Source organism: Saccopteryx bilineata, chromosome 1 (genome assembly GCF_036850765.1).
Source record: "Saccopteryx bilineata isolate mSacBil1 chromosome 1, mSacBil1_pri_phased_curated, whole genome shotgun sequence".
Classification (NCBI taxonomy): Eukaryota; Metazoa; Chordata; class Mammalia; order Chiroptera; family Emballonuridae; genus Saccopteryx; species Saccopteryx bilineata.
Genome location: NC_089490.1, coordinates 187,397,791 through 187,414,931, shown reverse-complemented (window position 1 = coordinate 187,414,931; position 17,141 = coordinate 187,397,791). Strand labels below are relative to the sequence as shown.

At 40.8% G+C, this 17,141-nt stretch overlaps 1 protein-coding gene across 7 annotated transcripts in view; it reads left to right on the top strand.

Moving 5' to 3' along the window:
• SMAD1 (SMAD family member 1) overlaps nucleotides 1–17,141 on the top strand; it is a 186,014-nt gene that overhangs the window by 135,471 nt on the left and 33,402 nt on the right. For all 7 annotated transcript variants that reach the window (XM_066232623.1, XM_066232605.1, XM_066232574.1 and 4 more), the window contains one exon: nucleotides 8,044–8,624. In XM_066232623.1, coding sequence (XP_066088720.1) covers nucleotides 8,225–8,624 — 400 coding nt within the window. In that variant the 5' untranslated portion in view covers nucleotides 8,044–8,224. The remainder of the gene's footprint in view (nucleotides 1–8,043; nucleotides 8,625–17,141) is intronic.

The window sequence follows — 17,141 nt, the reverse complement described above, 5'->3', positions numbered from 1 at the left end:
TTAAACTAATTTCATTCATTTGTTAATGATGAATCATTCATAACTGGCCACTTACGGAAATTTACCACATTTAGCAGTCCTTGCAATCTGTAAAATTGCTATTCTAGATAGCCTTGACTTGAAGAGATTTGCTTTTCTAAGAGACAACTACTGCAGACTTCTCTCGTAGTCAATAAGATTAAATTTTAAAATGCCTCTGGTCTTCCATGTTCTGTGTTAGAGGAGTGAACTCTTACAGGTCAATGACTACAGTTGAATTGAGATGACTACAGATGAAGTTTTTCATCAGGGTGAAGTAATTAGGGCCCGGCTATCTCAAAAAGCAACCATGTGCTGAAGGACAGTTTTCCATTACAAGCATGAATTTAAAAATGGGATTCAGTGGGATTAGGAGTGTTGTACAACTTTTGGAAGAAGTGGCAAGGAGATGGAGGAGAAAAGCCAAGTTTGTTGAAGTTGAGGACAGTAAGAAAACTTTTAAGTGCCTTCAGCCTGTTTAACCAAACAGTTATCTAATGGAGCAAAACAGAAGTGACACTTGCGACCCTGTGTGGAATCTCTGTGACTAAGAAATATTGACCAGGTACCCTACGAGCAACCCAGGTTCGTCAGGACGGAAGGACGGACTTGCATATGTGCAGAGCGGGACCCGGAAAACATTCTTATCTTAAAGGATTTTATTACAGAAGTTATATTGAATAGCATACTTGGCACACCTAAATCTATGAACTACATACAGCTCTATCATTGGACACTCATCCGTAAACTCCTCGCTTCGTTTTCATCAAGGGGACGCTACTTTTGAAGTCATTTGACTGAAATGCTAAAGCATTGGGCGAGCTTACAAGTGGTAGGCTAGAATTCAGAGTCTATGTGTTACCGCTTTGCTTTTTGATTCCTAAGATTCCTATTCACTTAACACTCTGTTGAGAGGCCACATCAGAGCCCTTGCTAGCATGTTACTTAAGTCACAACTGAGAGACTGACCGGAAGACATATTTTAAAGGCAGTGGTACCTGCCTAATTGCATTACAAAAAGAGGCTTTCACGAACTTGTCCTCACTCCCACCTTCAACCCCTGATTTCTTCGGATATGGAAAATTAGTTTCTGAAAAAGAAATTTAATAAGTAAATGGCAAAATAGCTGTTATGTCATCAATCCCGTGTTTAGAAAGTTGGGAAATGTCTGAAAGTAACCAAAACAAGGCTTAATAATAGGGTCCCAGTAAGGTGAAATTTGACATCCAGGTGTTGGGAACAGCAGGACTTTGCTGTTGCTTTGTTTTGACACCGGCACAATTCTTCTAGGAGACAAGGGGTCTTCATATTTATTGCTTTCTGGCATAGGAATTTTTGCTTAAATACATTTTCTGAGGACTCAGTGGAAGTTGAGATCCTTTTAGCCCAACAAACAGCCAAGCAATGAAGTAGGTAGGTAGTTTCCAAACTGCTATGGACTCTGTAAAAGAAATGGAGATTGTATCCATCCACACTTTCTTGTTCTAAAATCCCCTCCCTCCTATTTTGGTTGTTAGTGGGTAAATTTGGTTATTTTGGACTATGTTTCATCCTGAAATTGAGAAATGTTGGAAAGTCAAGGGCTAACTGCTCTTTTGAATTTGGAAAAAGAAACACGCTTCAGCTGTTTCCTCCTACAATACAAATATTTCAAAACCAAGCTAGTTCCTAATTGGGATAAGCAGGGAAAAGAAACATTTGAACAGATTATTTGCTGAAACCAAATCACAAAGCCTTGTTAACTTGGGGGTGTTTTCTGAGACTGAAATAGCTAGAGAAAACCCATCTCTGTTTTTACATTCATTGCAATGGCATTATACTTGTGTAGCAAATTTTAACTTTGTTTTTCCTGTCTGCCTTAAGAGTAAATACATATGTATCATTTTCTTAAGGATCTGTACAATAAATAGTTTCTCATGCTTTTATTAGGGACTGTTTTGAGTGGGTACCACTTCTAGTTGGAAGTTCAAATCTTACTTTTTCTGTTTATTCACAAGATCATCTGTTGAAGAAGAAAGCTAGTAGTATAAGTCAGGAAATACGCACACAGTTTATTTACTTGGAAATACTTATCACCCCCCCCCAAAAAAAAGGATCAAACATTTTTATAGAAAGATAATTTTTATTAAGTTGTCTTTTTTTTCTTAAATAACTCATCCAACTGTTAACCAGTTTCCAAGTGAAGTTAATCAATACCCTGTGATTTTAGTTACTTGATGCTTTTGATCTTTATGCTTTGATGTTTTACCATTAGCATTAAGATAGAGTAATGAACCGAAGAAGTGAATTTTAAAAAAGGGAGTTGCTTGCTTCATTGAAGATCCATCATTTATCTTCTGTCACTTTTTTTAAGGTACTGAGAGTCTTGCTATTTTTCGGCAGTCACTCTTTTGAGCCCGTATTTTATATTTATTTTTATTGAATAACTGAATGCTTTCAGTACTTAATGGAATCATTTATTCTGCCTAGTTCACTGAATTCCATGCCAGTGCAAGAACTGTAAAAGGGCAGTGATCTGAAACTATAGGGGACATCCATTATCTGTCTCCTCTCCCATCCTTTTATTAAAGGCACTTGGTGTATAGTAACACTTGGTGGCCACCCTCCCCCTGTCTTCTTAAAACATGTACCTTCCAATACAAAATAATGTCCTTTTTAAACTTTCTGTGGGAAATTTCAATCTGAAACATTTAATGGCAGAGAGTATATTTTGTTTCTATTCACCCAGTGGGATAATTACATGCTGCTTTTCTAGATGAGTCCAAGATGAAGGAAATGCCCACTGTTGTACATTGGCTGATTAGGTTTCTTTTAAATATAAAGCAAGTTACACAGCAGTTTAACATATTCTACATTATTTTTGCTGTTTCTTTTTAACATTAAGGGATACCACATAAGATGCAAAATTAAATATCCAAGTTAAAAAAAGGTGTTGTTTTTTCTCGTTTGGTTTCTGGTAGTGCACACAGAAGTCTTTCCTAGGGATGAGACTCCACATGGAAGGGTTCTGAATTTAGAACTCTGTTTGAAAACTATGTTTTTATTACTTCTGAAATCAAGTCACGTTATCTGTCCAACCTGACATATAGGTAGAGTTTGTTTGTGGCTTGAGCTCATGAAATTTAGTTTTCTTATTTTGTAATTAGCAAATGACATATAGAGGCTTTAAAAACTTTTTTTTAAGTTATAGTGTTTCATTAAAGAGTATTTGGGAAGTTTAGAAAAATAGGAGAGATGCTGTTAACCTTGCAAACCAAGCCACTGTTAGTATTTTGGTATATTTACATAGTTGTTTATGCCACACACACACACACATACACATACATATACATATACATATACACATGTATAGCATAAACATAAATAGCGCTTTGTATTTTGCTTAAGGTTTTTTCAAGTTATTACATAGTGTTTATAAACATGTAAGGGTTATATAACAGTCTATTGAGTGAATTGTGCTATAGCTTATGTAACTATATTCCAATTATTAGATATTTATTCCTATAATAAATAATGCTCTGATGAAAACCTTTGTACAGAACCTTTTTTTTACCTTTTCTAGTTTGGAATATTTCCTTAGTTTAAGTTTCTAAAAGTGAAATTGCTGGAACAAAGATACCAATATCTTTATTAAGGCTTTTGCTGGGGTCTTGACTAGATGAATGCCCCTCTCCCTCCCCCTTTTTGTCAGTGTGAAATGTTTGTATTTGGAGAAGAGGGAAGGAAGTCTCTGTTTGCTGACTCATGTTTTTATTTTGCACTTTAGACTGATAAGGGCACTTAACTTTTGACATAAACTAAAGCAGGAAGTACAAAAAGGGGCAGAAAAAAACGAGTTGTCTTGCCAAGGCCGTAGTTGTCATGGACTCATTTGAATTTCTAATGGGAGGTAGAAGACTTGTATACAACAAAAATGCTTAACTCAATAAGGCAAGAACTGGTGGTCAGCCTGCATGTTGCTCCATCTATGCACATTGATATGCAAAGGCTTGTGATCTTGTCACTTGAATTATTGTGAGTGGCATGAAGACATTTACCTCAGCTCCCACAGTATTTGGAGGCGGTATCTTTTTTGTAGTTGTTTCCTGTATGGAGAAAACTTGCTGTATTCAGATCACCTTAGCTGTCATTCTGAAACAGATCTAATCACATCGATGCCTGGATTTAAACCAACTACTTGTCCACAAGACAAGATGTATCATAGGCCCTTCACATTCTTGCCCCTGCCCTTATCAGCCTTGAACCTTAGCATGTCATTACGTGTCTGTCAAAACTAGCAATTTAGAAGAGTGGCTTAAAAAAATTGAGAAAGCGGACAGCACAGATTCAAACCCTGGCTCCGCCATAGGGCTGCGTACATAGATTCTGTCGTGCGGTTCACTTTCCCGGCTCGCACAGTAAAGAATATGCTTGTGTTTCCTTGGGAAGGGGTTTGTTGCAAAGATTAAACTAGCTATTAGATATCAAGTGCGTCTCTGTCAGGTAGCGATCACTCAACACATTAGCTCTGTTTCCCAAAATTCTACTCGTCCCTTAAGACCTGATAGCTCCTCGAGCCTGACCAGGCGGTGGCACAGTGGATAGAGCGTTGGACTGGGATGCGGAGGACCCAGGTTCGAGACCCCAAGGTCACCAGCTTGAGTGCAGGCTCATCTGGTTTGAGCAAAGCTCACCAGCTTGGACCCAAGGTTGCTGGCTTGAGCAAGGGGTTACTCGGTCTGCTGTAGCCCCTCGGTGAAGGCACATACAAGAAAGCAATCGATGAACAACTAAGGTGTCACAACAAAAAACTAATGATTGATGCTTCTCATCTCTCTCCGTTCCTGTCTGTCCCTGTCTGTCTCTCTCTCTGACACTCTCTCTGTCTCTGTAAAAAAAAACAAACAAAAAAAAACCACAAAAACAAAAACCTGACAGCTCCTCATTGAGAGTACTTCCGGGAACTGCTGGAATGAATTGTTCTCTCCTTTTCTGCTTTTCTATAATTTGTACCTGTTTTAGAGCTTTTATCACACTGTGTCATAGTTGCCCACTGGCTCTTGCATTGGAACCTGAGCACCTTCAGCAGGTAGACACCTGCCCTCTGTCCTGTGTGCAGACAGTGCTAGGTACTTCGCAGGCGCTCAGTACAGCTTTGTGCAAAGAATGTCCATTTGAAGAGTTAGAATACAGGTCTGGAATGGTGGGTATTAATCTCTCCGTGCCTCTCAACACACATACTTATTGATTAGTATACTCAACCCATCAGTGGAAGAGTTTTAAGTAGACCCAGACTAACCCTCTCTATTTGAAAATCATTGGCCAAAATATAAAAAAGCAGTTTTTAGAAGAAAGTGACATAAAAAAGAAATATATTTCCTTCATAAATTGTGGCTAGAGGACTAGATAGAAGCTGTCCTTTTTGTTCTTATGCAAAACTAACCTTTAGTAAATGATTATTTCAGTAGGTACACTCTGACCAAGGATGACTTTTGATAATGGCATAATTTTGTTTCCTGTTTCCTTTTCTGTTAAATGAAAGTACCAGCTTGAAAAGAACTGGTAAGTTCGGGCAAAACTTTACTTTAAAAAAGGAAACGGCTGACTCCCTGCAGGCTGTGGTGTTGACTCCCCACACTTGGCCTCTGATTTCTCCAGGGAGCTAAATTGTTCATTAACCATTTACTGAGAAGTGCTGTGTGCCAGCAACGGTGCTGGACTCCAAAGATAGGAAGACAGAAGACTGAATTCCTTATTTTCTAATAACGAAAGACGTGTTGAATTGACCACCAAGTAGCTATAGACATGCACAGACAGTGTGCTGGGGACAGCTGTTCGTAATCATGATCTTTTATCCTGAGGATCACTAACGATTTTACCTGTTTTTTGTTATTGGTAATTTGTGCCTTCTCTTTTATCAACCAGTTTTCCTAGAGGTTTATCCAATTTTATTAGTATTAAAGAACCAACTTTGATTTTACAGGTTTTCTCTATTGTGCTTTAAAAAAATTGTTTTTTAATTTCTGCTCTCATTTTTTTTTTCTTTAGATTTAATTTCCTGGTTTTCTTTTTCTCTTGTAGATACATGGAACATTAGTTTTCAGCTTTTTTTTTTTCTTTTCTAATATATGCATTTAAGATTATACATTTCCCTTTTGGGATGGTTTGAGCTACATCCAGCAGGTTTTGAGTTGTCATATTTTTATAATCATTAAGTTAGAAAGGCTTTCTGATTTCCACTGTAGTTTCTTCTTTGACCCATCGGTTATTCGAAAGTATATTTTTAATAATATTTTGTTCCTGTGCTGCAGTCAAAGGACATTCTGTATGGTTTTGCTGTGTACATAAAAATTAGATATATTCATGATGGATTAAGTCTTTTAACTTTATGAAATGTTCTTTTTTTTTTATCTCTGATGATGTTCTTATTTTAAAATGTCTGATTGGATAGCTTTGCCAGCTTTTTTGGTTAGAATACACATAGGTGTCTTTTCCATCTATCAACCTTTCTCTGTCTTTATATTTAATCTGTGTCTCTGGTAAGTCCCAGGGTAGTTAAGTGATGCTCCCTATCTTCACCCCGTCTTTTACTTACATAGGTAATATACTTATATGGAAGGAGTTGCTGATACTTTGGGGATTAGATCTAAATCCTATCTGATATTTGCTCCTTTTCTCCCTTATATTCTTTGTATTAGTTATATTAAAAAAATAATTCTGTATTTTTCAACTCCTATTGCCTTTTTATAGTTTTTAAATTACTCTTTCGGTGGTTGCTTTATTATGACATGACCTCAGAACTTCTATCAATAGTCATTTAATACTTTAGCATAGACTGGATAATGCAGGGACCTTCGAGCACCAGCTTCATTTTTCTTTTGGTCATGCATTTTTATTGTATATTTTAAACACCAAAGAGATGCCTGCTATTGTTTTGTAAAGTCAGTGTTGATTCAGAGCTACCCTTATGTACCCTTCTGAAACTCTTCCTTCTTTCCTGCAGTTCCTTGCTTCTTTCTAGGATCTTTCTTCTTCTGTCTGACAAATCCCTGCTGGAGGCCAATTTTCTCAGACCTTGTTTGTGGGAAAGCATTTTTATTTCACAACCATTTTTTCTTTTTTGGCATGCCCCCTCCCCGCCCCCCAAAGTACAGAATTCTAAGCTACTAGCTAGTTATCAACCCTTGGCATGCTAGGATGTTATCTCATTGTCTTCTTGTTTCCATTGTTGTGGAAACATCGGCTGTCAACTTCATCATGCTTATATGAGAGTAATGTCTTTGAAGAATTTTGTCATAGGTTTTTAGCAATTTTATTGTGACATGACACATCAGAACTTGTAGGTTTTTTTGTATTTATCCTTGGGATTTATAGGATTAAATACTGTGGCTTAGTCTGGTTGGGCTGCCATAACAAAATGCAGTAGGTCCTTGAATAACATCATTTTGTTCAGTGTTTTGTTATACCATTGATGAGATACCTTAGGGACTCTTGTTTATGTCAGTTAGCCTATGGTAACATTGGATTCCTTATATGTCATTTTGCTTACAGTTGCAGAACCTATCAAAAACATTGAGGGTTTACTATACCATGGATTGTGTGGTTGAAACAACAGAAATTTATTTGTTATAGTTCTGGAAGCTAGGAAATCCAAGATCAAGGTTCCAGCCAGTTTGGTTTCTGGTTTTCTCTTCTGGGCTTGCAGAAGACTGCCTTCTATCTGTGTCCTCTCATGACCTTTCCACAGTGCGTGGGAGAGAGATCTCCCCCTTCTTCTATAAAGCCACCAATCCTATCAGATTATGGCCCCATCCTCATGACCTCATTTCACCTTAATTTCTTCGTTAGAGGCTCCATCTCTAAATATAGTGACATTGGGGTTAATGTTTCAGCATGAGTTTTAGAGGGAGACATACTTTGGTCTGTATCATTCTATACTACATAAAGGCACTTAAAATTGTCCCTGGCCCATACTAATTCTTTAATGGATTGTGGTTTTGTGTTAGAGCCGATTTTAAACATTTTCCTCCCTTTTTTCTTTTCTAGGTGCTGGCTTTGGGTTACCTTTCAAAAGACTAGGAATGGTCATTTCTACTTTCCAGCACCTCAAAACTAAGAAGCTGAAGAGACTCCTATGTAAATAAAGGGAAACCTCCCATCGTCCTTTTGCATTTGGAGAATCCTTTATTTTACCACACACAGGGAGTGTCAAACCGGTGCCATCACCATGAACGTGACCAGCTTATTCTCCTTCACAAGCCCAGCTGTGAAGAGGCTTCTCGGGTGGAAGCAGGGTGACGAAGAAGAAAAATGGGCAGAGAAAGCGGTGGACGCTTTGGTGAAGAAACTGAAGAAGAAGAAAGGGGCCATGGAGGAGCTGGAGAAGGCCCTGAGCTGCCCGGGGCAGCCCAGTAACTGTGTCACCATCCCCCGCTCTCTGGATGGCAGGCTGCAAGTTTCCCACCGGAAGGGACTGCCTCATGTCATTTACTGCCGTGTGTGGCGGTGGCCCGATCTCCAGAGCCACCACGAACTCAAACCTCTGGAGTGCTGTGAGTTTCCTTTTGGTTCCAAGCAGAAGGAGGTTTGCATCAATCCCTACCACTATAAGAGAGTAGAGAGCCCTGGTAAGTGAGTCTTTCCGTATTGATGTGTTGAACAGATTTCTGTTTCAAATATTAAAATACTTCCTTTTCTACATTTTTAGATGTGATTTTTAAACATAAGGGGAAAATATATGTTTGCCAGCCTTTGAATGTTTCATGCATTCTAACAACTCATTCCTCCTTAGTTATTTCTCAGGAGTGTGTGTGTGTAAATATTTCATACTGGTACTAATACCTGCAACTTTTAGTAAATTTTCTCTCTCAATTTATTTTGTATGGTTCTCTGCATTTCTCTAGACAAATTTAGCTGAGATTTTATTACAAGGGAAGAAAATCAGGAAAGGGAAGAAGCATGGTATTGCTCTCTACACGCTTGAGGGAAATACCTCTTGGGGGCATGTGCTAGTGACAAGTCACTTTGTTCTTAAGGATGGCCCATGTTATCATCTTCAGTGGAATTCCACTGTGACATAGTCCCTGTAGAGGATGTGGACGAATTATGTTCAGCTGTGGAATCATTAGATCCTAGATAAGATGTTTCTAGTTTTTACATGTATGACCTTTTGGAGGGGATGTATAGTAGAAGATACGCTACTTTAAAATTTGTTTGGTTTTGCTCTCAAATACGAATTTGCATTTTAGACATATGAATCAGTTGGGAAGTAATTAGGCAGTCTTAAGCACTTAAATATCATCAGATTGGAACCTATTTAGTTGATGGGTTAGTTATTAATAGCTAGTGATTACCGAGAGTTCCCACCAAATGAGCCTGTGCATTAGAATCACATGATTCCCCCCTCCCAGAAATTCTGATTCTGGTATAGTTTAGTAATCCATGTCTTTAACAATGTGGTGCTGATGTAGCTGTTAGATTGTGTTTGCTAGACCATATAATCACATGATTCTTAAATAAAAGGCATTCTAGCTTTTTATGGAATATTTAATACAAATAGAGTTTACATGCAAATAGAGTTTAAAGACTAGGGAATGTTATAACATCTTTATATCCATCACCCACTTTAAGAAATAAAAGATTAAAGCTTATACCTCCTCTGATCCCATTCCCTTCAGTAACTATTCTGAATTTGATGGTTAAAATTTGATGTTTATCATTCCTATGCATGCTTTTATGCTGTTATTACATATGAATTTCATGTCAGTATCTAATATTTTGTGTGCTTAAGAATATTATGTAATATTAGAGGATCCTTTTACAACTTGTAATATTCATTCAACATTATGTTTTTGTGATTTCTATATTATGTACTTTAGGATTATTACCCTGTTGAGTATGGTGAAAAATCTGGAGATTTTATTGGAATTTCACTGATTGGGGAGGGGACTGACATAGTTACTTCCTTGTGCATAATATTTTTCTAAATTGACTTAGGACTTTTTGTTTTCTTTAAAAAGTTCTTGTATATCTTTGATTTATTTCTAGATAACTGTTTGGGTTTTATTGTGACCTTTAATAAGTTACATTTTGCTATAGTTGCTTCCTGTTAGAACTGCACTTGCTTCTTTCCAACTTTGCCAACTTCCCCTTTGTCTAATATAGAGGCACCTACTGCTTGTTATATCTGCTGTGATGTTAATTAAACACACATACACAAGGATACATGGTCTTCTTTTAGTCAAAAAGTGAGATGGAGCTAAGAGTTTTGGAGAGTAAAAAGTAGTGTTTAAGTAATACAGCCATAGGCCGTATGGCAATGCTTTGGTCAGCACGGGCCACCTGTGTGCCAGTGGTCCCGTAAGGTTATAACAGAGCTGAAGATTCTATGCTGTCATAACACCATAGTGCAACGCATTGCTCCCATGGTTGTGGTGGTGCTGGTGTCAAGAAACCGGCACTGCCAGTTGTATGAAAGTATGACAGTCTATAAGTTTGATAATGATAATAAACAGCTATGTCACAGGCTTATATATGATATTTACTCTACTTTTTATCGTTAAGACTGTACTCTTTCTACGTGGCCACGTGATGCCAGCAGCAGCCTCCTGCGTCTCGTGTATACCGAGTCTCATGATCGCATCCTTTTCTCTCGAGCTGATTTCATTTGTGTCATTTTGTTCATCCTGGCCCCTAAGTGTACAAGAGCCACTGCTCATGTTTCAGTACAAGGCCGTGTCAAGTGATGGACCTGAGAATGAAACTGGAAGTGACGAAGGACGGTGTTGCTGGCAGGTCAGTGGTGTTACTATTTGGCGGTCAGGCACGTCACATTCCCCACAGCAGCAGTTCTTGAAGAACAAGAACGAGGTGACAGAAGCTGATACAGGCTCTGCTTTATTGAAGGCCATGAGACTAACAAAAATTCAAGAGGGGCCCGTGTCAGACATGGAGGAACTTGTAATGGCCTGGACGGAAGACCAGACACAGAAGCGTTATTCCTGTCAGCACCATGATGATCACGGCCAAAGGAAGAAGTTTGTGGTGTTGAAAGCAAAGGCAGGACCCGACTACCATGTTGAATTGTCTGCTACCCCTGGGTGGTTTGAAGGATCTAAGAATCGTTACTCATTCTGTAATGTGCACGTGAGCGGCGAGTCTGTGGGTGCGTATGTGAAGGCAGCCGAGAACTTTTGGAAACTCTTGATAAGCTGATTGTGGAGGAAAGTTACTCGCCAGAGCAAGTAGGCAATATGGATGAAAGCTCTCGCTTCTAGAAATGGATGCACCCATATTGTGGGCCTTTTTTCAGAAGGCCGAGTCAGTGCCAGGTTTCAGGCTTTTAAAGACAGGATAATAGTCGTAGTGTGGGGCAATGTCACAGGCCACAATTGCAACCCCTGCTGATCTGGCACAGTGAGACCCTCCCTGGGCCTGCAAGCGTTTCAGTAAGCACACAGTGCCAGTGGCCTACAGGAGCAGTGAGAAGTCATTAAATCCCAGCTCCTCTTCCAAAATGGCCTCCTAATTGCTCTACTAGCACCTGCTGTTTAGAGAGTAACATACCTTGCAAGATTTTGCTTATTGTTGATAATGCTCCCGGATATCCTCTTTCTCTTGGTGATCTTCATCTCACTATCAGAGTGGTGTGTCTTCCTTCCAAACATCAACTCTTTGGTCCAACCATTGGGTCAGGGAGTTCTAGCAGCTTTTAAGACTTAGACCTGAGGAGGACCTTTATCCAGGCTGTCGCTGCACCTGTCACTGAGAAGACACTGATGCAGGCCTGGAAGGATCGCATCTGTGGTGGTCAAGGTTCTGTATTAGGAACCTTGCTTGGGCTTGGGGTGATGTCACCAAGGACTGTATGAATGGTATCCAGAGGAAGACATTTAAAAGGTTCATTCATGACTTCAAGAGATCTCTGAAGGATGAGGAGGTTGCAAAAACCAACAGGGCTGTGAGTGAGATGGCAGACAACTTGGACATGGGTGTGGATGAGGATGGCTTTGGGAGCTCCCAGAGGTGGTTCTTGAGGAATTGCCTAAGGAGAAGGTGTGGAAGTAGGACAGGAATGTAGAGCTGAAGAAGAGGCAAGAGAAAAGGAAACTGCAGGAGAAAAAAAGAACCCCCAAGAAAATGCAGTGAAGGGTTTAGCAGAAGCTTTCGCAGATCTCAGCAAGCTCCTTAAAAGGTTTCAAAACATGGACCTTGCAATGCTGGTGGCTGCGGTCATGGCCGGCCGGTCCACACTGGGTTTGGGCAGAGGGCAGGAAAACTGCGGAGTTGGAAAGCGTTGGGCCATTCCGTTTAATAAAGTCTCACAACGGAGGACAGGCACACAGGCAGGGGAAGCCTCCTGTCAAGCAAACAAACCGCAAAATGACCCCTCATAGGGGTGGGCGGGCGGGCACTCCACTATCCACAGTCCCCCTGAGCACAAGCACCCACAGCCTTATCCAGGCCATGCACACGTGCCTCTCCACGTCCTTGCGCACTAATCAGGCAAAGTGCCTGCAGTCGGTAACCCCGCGAGCAGGCCTAGCCCAGCTGCCTCACAGTCCCCAGCACTGAAAGGTTTGGATGGTGCATTATCTGCTTAGAAGGAAATCCATGATGGAATAAAGAAACCAAGCAGACCACCTGGGACAGGTTTCTGGAAAGAGGGCCACCTCCACGAGTTGAGCCTGAGGCGGGTCCTTCAGGAAGTGTCCCGGAAGAAGGCGTTTATCACAGGAGAGACGACATCTCCACGAGTGTTACTGCCCCCTGAAGACTTCACGGGACAGGATGCGAAGGTGGAAGACAGAGATATTGATGATCCTGGCCTGGCCCGGTGCAGGCCTTGGCTAGTGTGTGTGTTTGTGTCTTTGTTTTTAACAACAAAGTTTAGAAAGAAAAAAAAATTAAATTTAAAAACAAAATAAAGCTTATAGAAAAAGATATAAATAAAAGACATTTTTGTAGAGCTGTACAGTGTGTTTTTGTTTTAAAAAGCTAAATGGTACAAGGGTTGAAAAGTTAAAAATATTAAAATATATATAACAAAGTAAAAATGTTACAGTAAGCTATGTTTAATTTATTATTAAAAAAGAAAATAAAAAAAATCTAATTTAGCCTTAGTGTACAGTATTTATAAAGTCTTCAGTAGTGGACAGTAATGTCCTGGGCCTTCACATTGATTCTACTCACTTGGAGCAACTTCCAGTCCTGCAGGCTCCGTTCAGGGTAACCGTCCTATCGAGGTGTACCATTTTTATCTTTTACACTATATTGTTTCTGTACCTTTTCTATGTTTAGATGCAGAAATACCATTGCGTTCCAGTTGCCCGGTGTTCTTTACAGTAACGTGACTCATCACCTAGGGGCAGCAGGCTAGACTAGTAGCCTTATTTGTGTGGTGGGCCATGTCATCTAGGTCTGGGTCAGTGCACTCCATGGTGTCCGCAGGACAACAGAATTGCCTGACAGTGCACTTCTCAGAATGTACCCCCTCGTCAAGTGAGGCCTGACTGTATGTACAAATAAGATTACTTAGGCGTGTGATGTTAAGGATTTCTCTTTCTGCAAACGTGTGGACAGTTATAGGAAAGAGAAAGTTTGTGCAGCGTCTGAACACTGTGACCCTGCCGATGATGTAACAGGTGACTATTTACTTGGACTTTTGGTGGCCTTTAGAATGAAGGCTCCGTATTAGTGGTTGGGGTAAGTGTAGGTTTTCTTCTTCTTTACCAAAGGAAATGGTGACAGTGGTGGAGTAAGTCTTCTGACAGCGGGCTGGAGAAGACCCCCCCCCCCCCAGTTGCTATCTGCTATTGAAATGCCTTCATGGAGCATGGAGACTTCCTGTCATTTGGAAGTGTGTCATTGTCCTGTATCTTCTTTCTTTTTTTTAATTTTTATGTTTTTCACATGGTTCTTAAAAAATTATCTTCTCTACTTTGAACTTAAATCTACTTGAAAGGCCATATTGAACCTGAACTTGAAATTCTGAGATTTCAGTTTTGATCTTGAAAGTAACACCCCACAGTTAGCTTCCAGGTGCTTCCATTTTCAGGGTAATGGCTCCCAGCTGTTTATAACCCTCTTCACCTGTAGACTGAATTGGGGTTTCTGACTCTGGCTGCTTCAGGCACCATGCAGTTCATCACTTGGTAAATTTTACCTTTAAAAGGAAGTCTTCAAATGATAGAAATGGAAAATAAATTGGGTGGTTGCAAGGGGGGGGTGCTAAGGAGGGGAGTGGGTGTGGCTCTCAAAGGGCATCTGAAGAAATCCTTTGGTTGATGGAAATGTTCCCTGTCTTGACTGTAATCAGTGTCAATGTGCTGATCATGCTGTTCTATAGTTTTGCAAGATGTAGGAGGCTGGGTAAGAAGAGGTAGGCAGGATTTCTCTGTAGCATTGCTTACAGCTGCATGTGAAGCGACTGTTACCTCAATTTAAAAAATAGTGGCTTGGGGCTCTGGCCGGTTGGCTCAGCGGTAGAGCGTCGGCCTGGCGTGCGGGGGACCCGGGTTCGATTCCCGGCCAGGGCACACAGGAGAAGCGCCCATTTGCTTCTCCACCCCTCCTCCTTCCTTTCTGTCTCTTTCTTCCCCTCCCGCAGCCAAGGCTCCATTGGAGCAAAGATGGCCCGGGCGCTGGGGATGGCTCCTTGACCTCTGCCCCAGGCCCCAGAGTGCCTCTGGTCGCGGCAGAGCGACGCCCCGGAGGGGCAGAGCATCGCTCCCTGGTGGGCAGAGCATCGCCCCTGGTGGGCGTGCCGGGTGGATCCCGGTCAGGCGCATGTGGGAGTCTGTTTGTCTCTCCCCGTTTCCAGCTTCAGAAAAATAATACAAAAAAAAAAATAGTGGCTCGGGGCAAGGCAGCCAGTTTGGCTCACGACTCCCCAGTCACACAAGCGCAGTCCCAGTAGATAGCCGTTGTGCTCGCATGCGCAGCAGAGGTGCTCTGTGCACGCTGCTGCTTCACACGGAGTATTAAGAAGACACTGTATACTCAGGGATCGAGATTTAGAGAAATTGACATTTCTAAACAAAAACCAAAATCCTTTTTAAAAAGTGTGTTTTTTATATTGTGAATGTTTTTACTCGAACCAGTGGTGACATAGACTTCATCTAATTGAAGTTTTGTGTGTGCAAGTATGTGTGTGTGTGTGTGTGTGTATCTACATCCTTTTGGAGGATGGGATTGGGGGAGAGAAGTATTAGTTTCTCTGAGTGGTGATATCTAGGAGTCTGATAACTAAAGTTGTAATCCAGATGTCAACAAATGATCACTACAAGTGTCTTGAAGATTTGGGATTAATTAGTAATGATTTTAATTATAAAAATTAAAGTGTTATGACATGTGTTAGTCAGGGTTCTCCAGAGAAACAGAACCAAAAGGATATAGATATAGATAACAGATATAGAGATAGAGAGGTATGTAGGTAGCTAGATAGACAGACAGACAGACAGATAGATCAGAGATTTCTTACAGGATTTGGCTCACATGAATGTGGAAGCTGAGACGTCTTGTGATCTATTGTGTGAAGCTGGGGAACCAGGAATGCTGATGGTGTACAACCTAGTCCTCGTCCAAAGGCCTGAGAGCCAGGAGCACTCATTTCCAAGGGCAGGGAATAGCTTTCTCAGCTCAAGCAAAAGAAAAACAAACGAATTTGCCCTTTCTTTACCTTTTTGTGCAATTCAGCTCTTCAGCAAATTGCATGATGCTCAGTTGCATTGATGAGGGCAACCTCTTTCTACCGATTCAGACTCCCTCATAGACACATCCAGAAATAATGTTTCGCCTTAAGGTAACTTACCTTAAGGGATTGGGCATCCCTAAGCCTAATCGAGTTAACACACAGAATTAGCCATCACTTTTGTGTTCATCTACGTCTAAATTTCTGTTCATACATTCATGGCACCTCTACAGCTCCTCAGGAATGGACTCTGCCCAGTAGAGACTGGCATGTTGTGACAGCACTGTGTGCCAGATTGAATAACAGAAACATGGACGGGGATGCACTCACTCTTAGAAGTCTGAGAGTGGCCACAAATAGCTCACTGGGCTCTCACATCTAGACATTGTGTTCTAGTCTATGCGGTGGTGCTGGCATACGTGTGTATTTCATCGTACAGAGGAGTTCAGTCCGTGTATAAGAAGACGTTTGATAAAGTAGAAAGTATTACTAATAAAGTAGACTGGGGAAAACACATTAAAATGGAAGGTGAAGACTAAGTGTAAAAGCAGCACAGAAGTTTCATGAGTGTTACTGTGGTACAAACATGCTGCTGTGTGCAGTGACTGGATGTTTCCGGTCAAGTGTGGGTGGTTCTCTAACGCTTCTGGTGTGGGAGCTGTATGTGACATTGAGATAAAGAAAGAATGGTTTTAAGAGCTCTGAGCTTTTTATGGGTGCTTGCAAATCCAGGCATGGGTCCCCAAAGGGTGGGTGGCAGGGGAGAGCCACTGCGGCTGTCTGCAGGGGGGGTGCAGTGCGGGGGTGGGGGGCGAGGGGAGCGACCTGGCCTGTGCCGCCTCACCATCTGCCCATCCGTCAGGGTGCCGTCCATGTACAATAGATGTTCTGTTCTGAAAAAGCATTTGCTTCTATCCAAACTCAGCACACAGCCAAGTGGGATTGGGAGTTTAGCTGGTGAACCCTTCTCCTAGCTACGATGATTGTTATTTGGCTTGTGTTCGGTCATTTCATCTTCATTTCCAACAATACTAGAACAGATGAAGTAATATAATCACGGATAGAATTTTATACCCAGATTTTTTAGTCAAGTCCATAGTCTTAAGTCCAAGGCAGAATGGGAAGTTGATTCTGATTTTTTAAAAGTGCATTATTTGAGGCATTGGTTTATTAACTGATGAGCATATGCAGTTACTAAATGTTACTTTTACATAAATTACGTCCATGGAAACAGACATCTGGGCAATTATGGGATTTGTTTCTGGGTGGAGTTTTTCTGCTGCTAAATTTCCCAATTTGAAATTTTAAGACTGTATGCTACAGAGTATACAAGGTTTCTTTCCCCCACTTTTACTTTCCTTACCGTTATCCTCTACTTCATTCTTTTTCCATCTCTGCAAAATTAGGTGGGCAAGAGAAGCTATTTTCAGATCTTCCTGATTGATTTTATTTT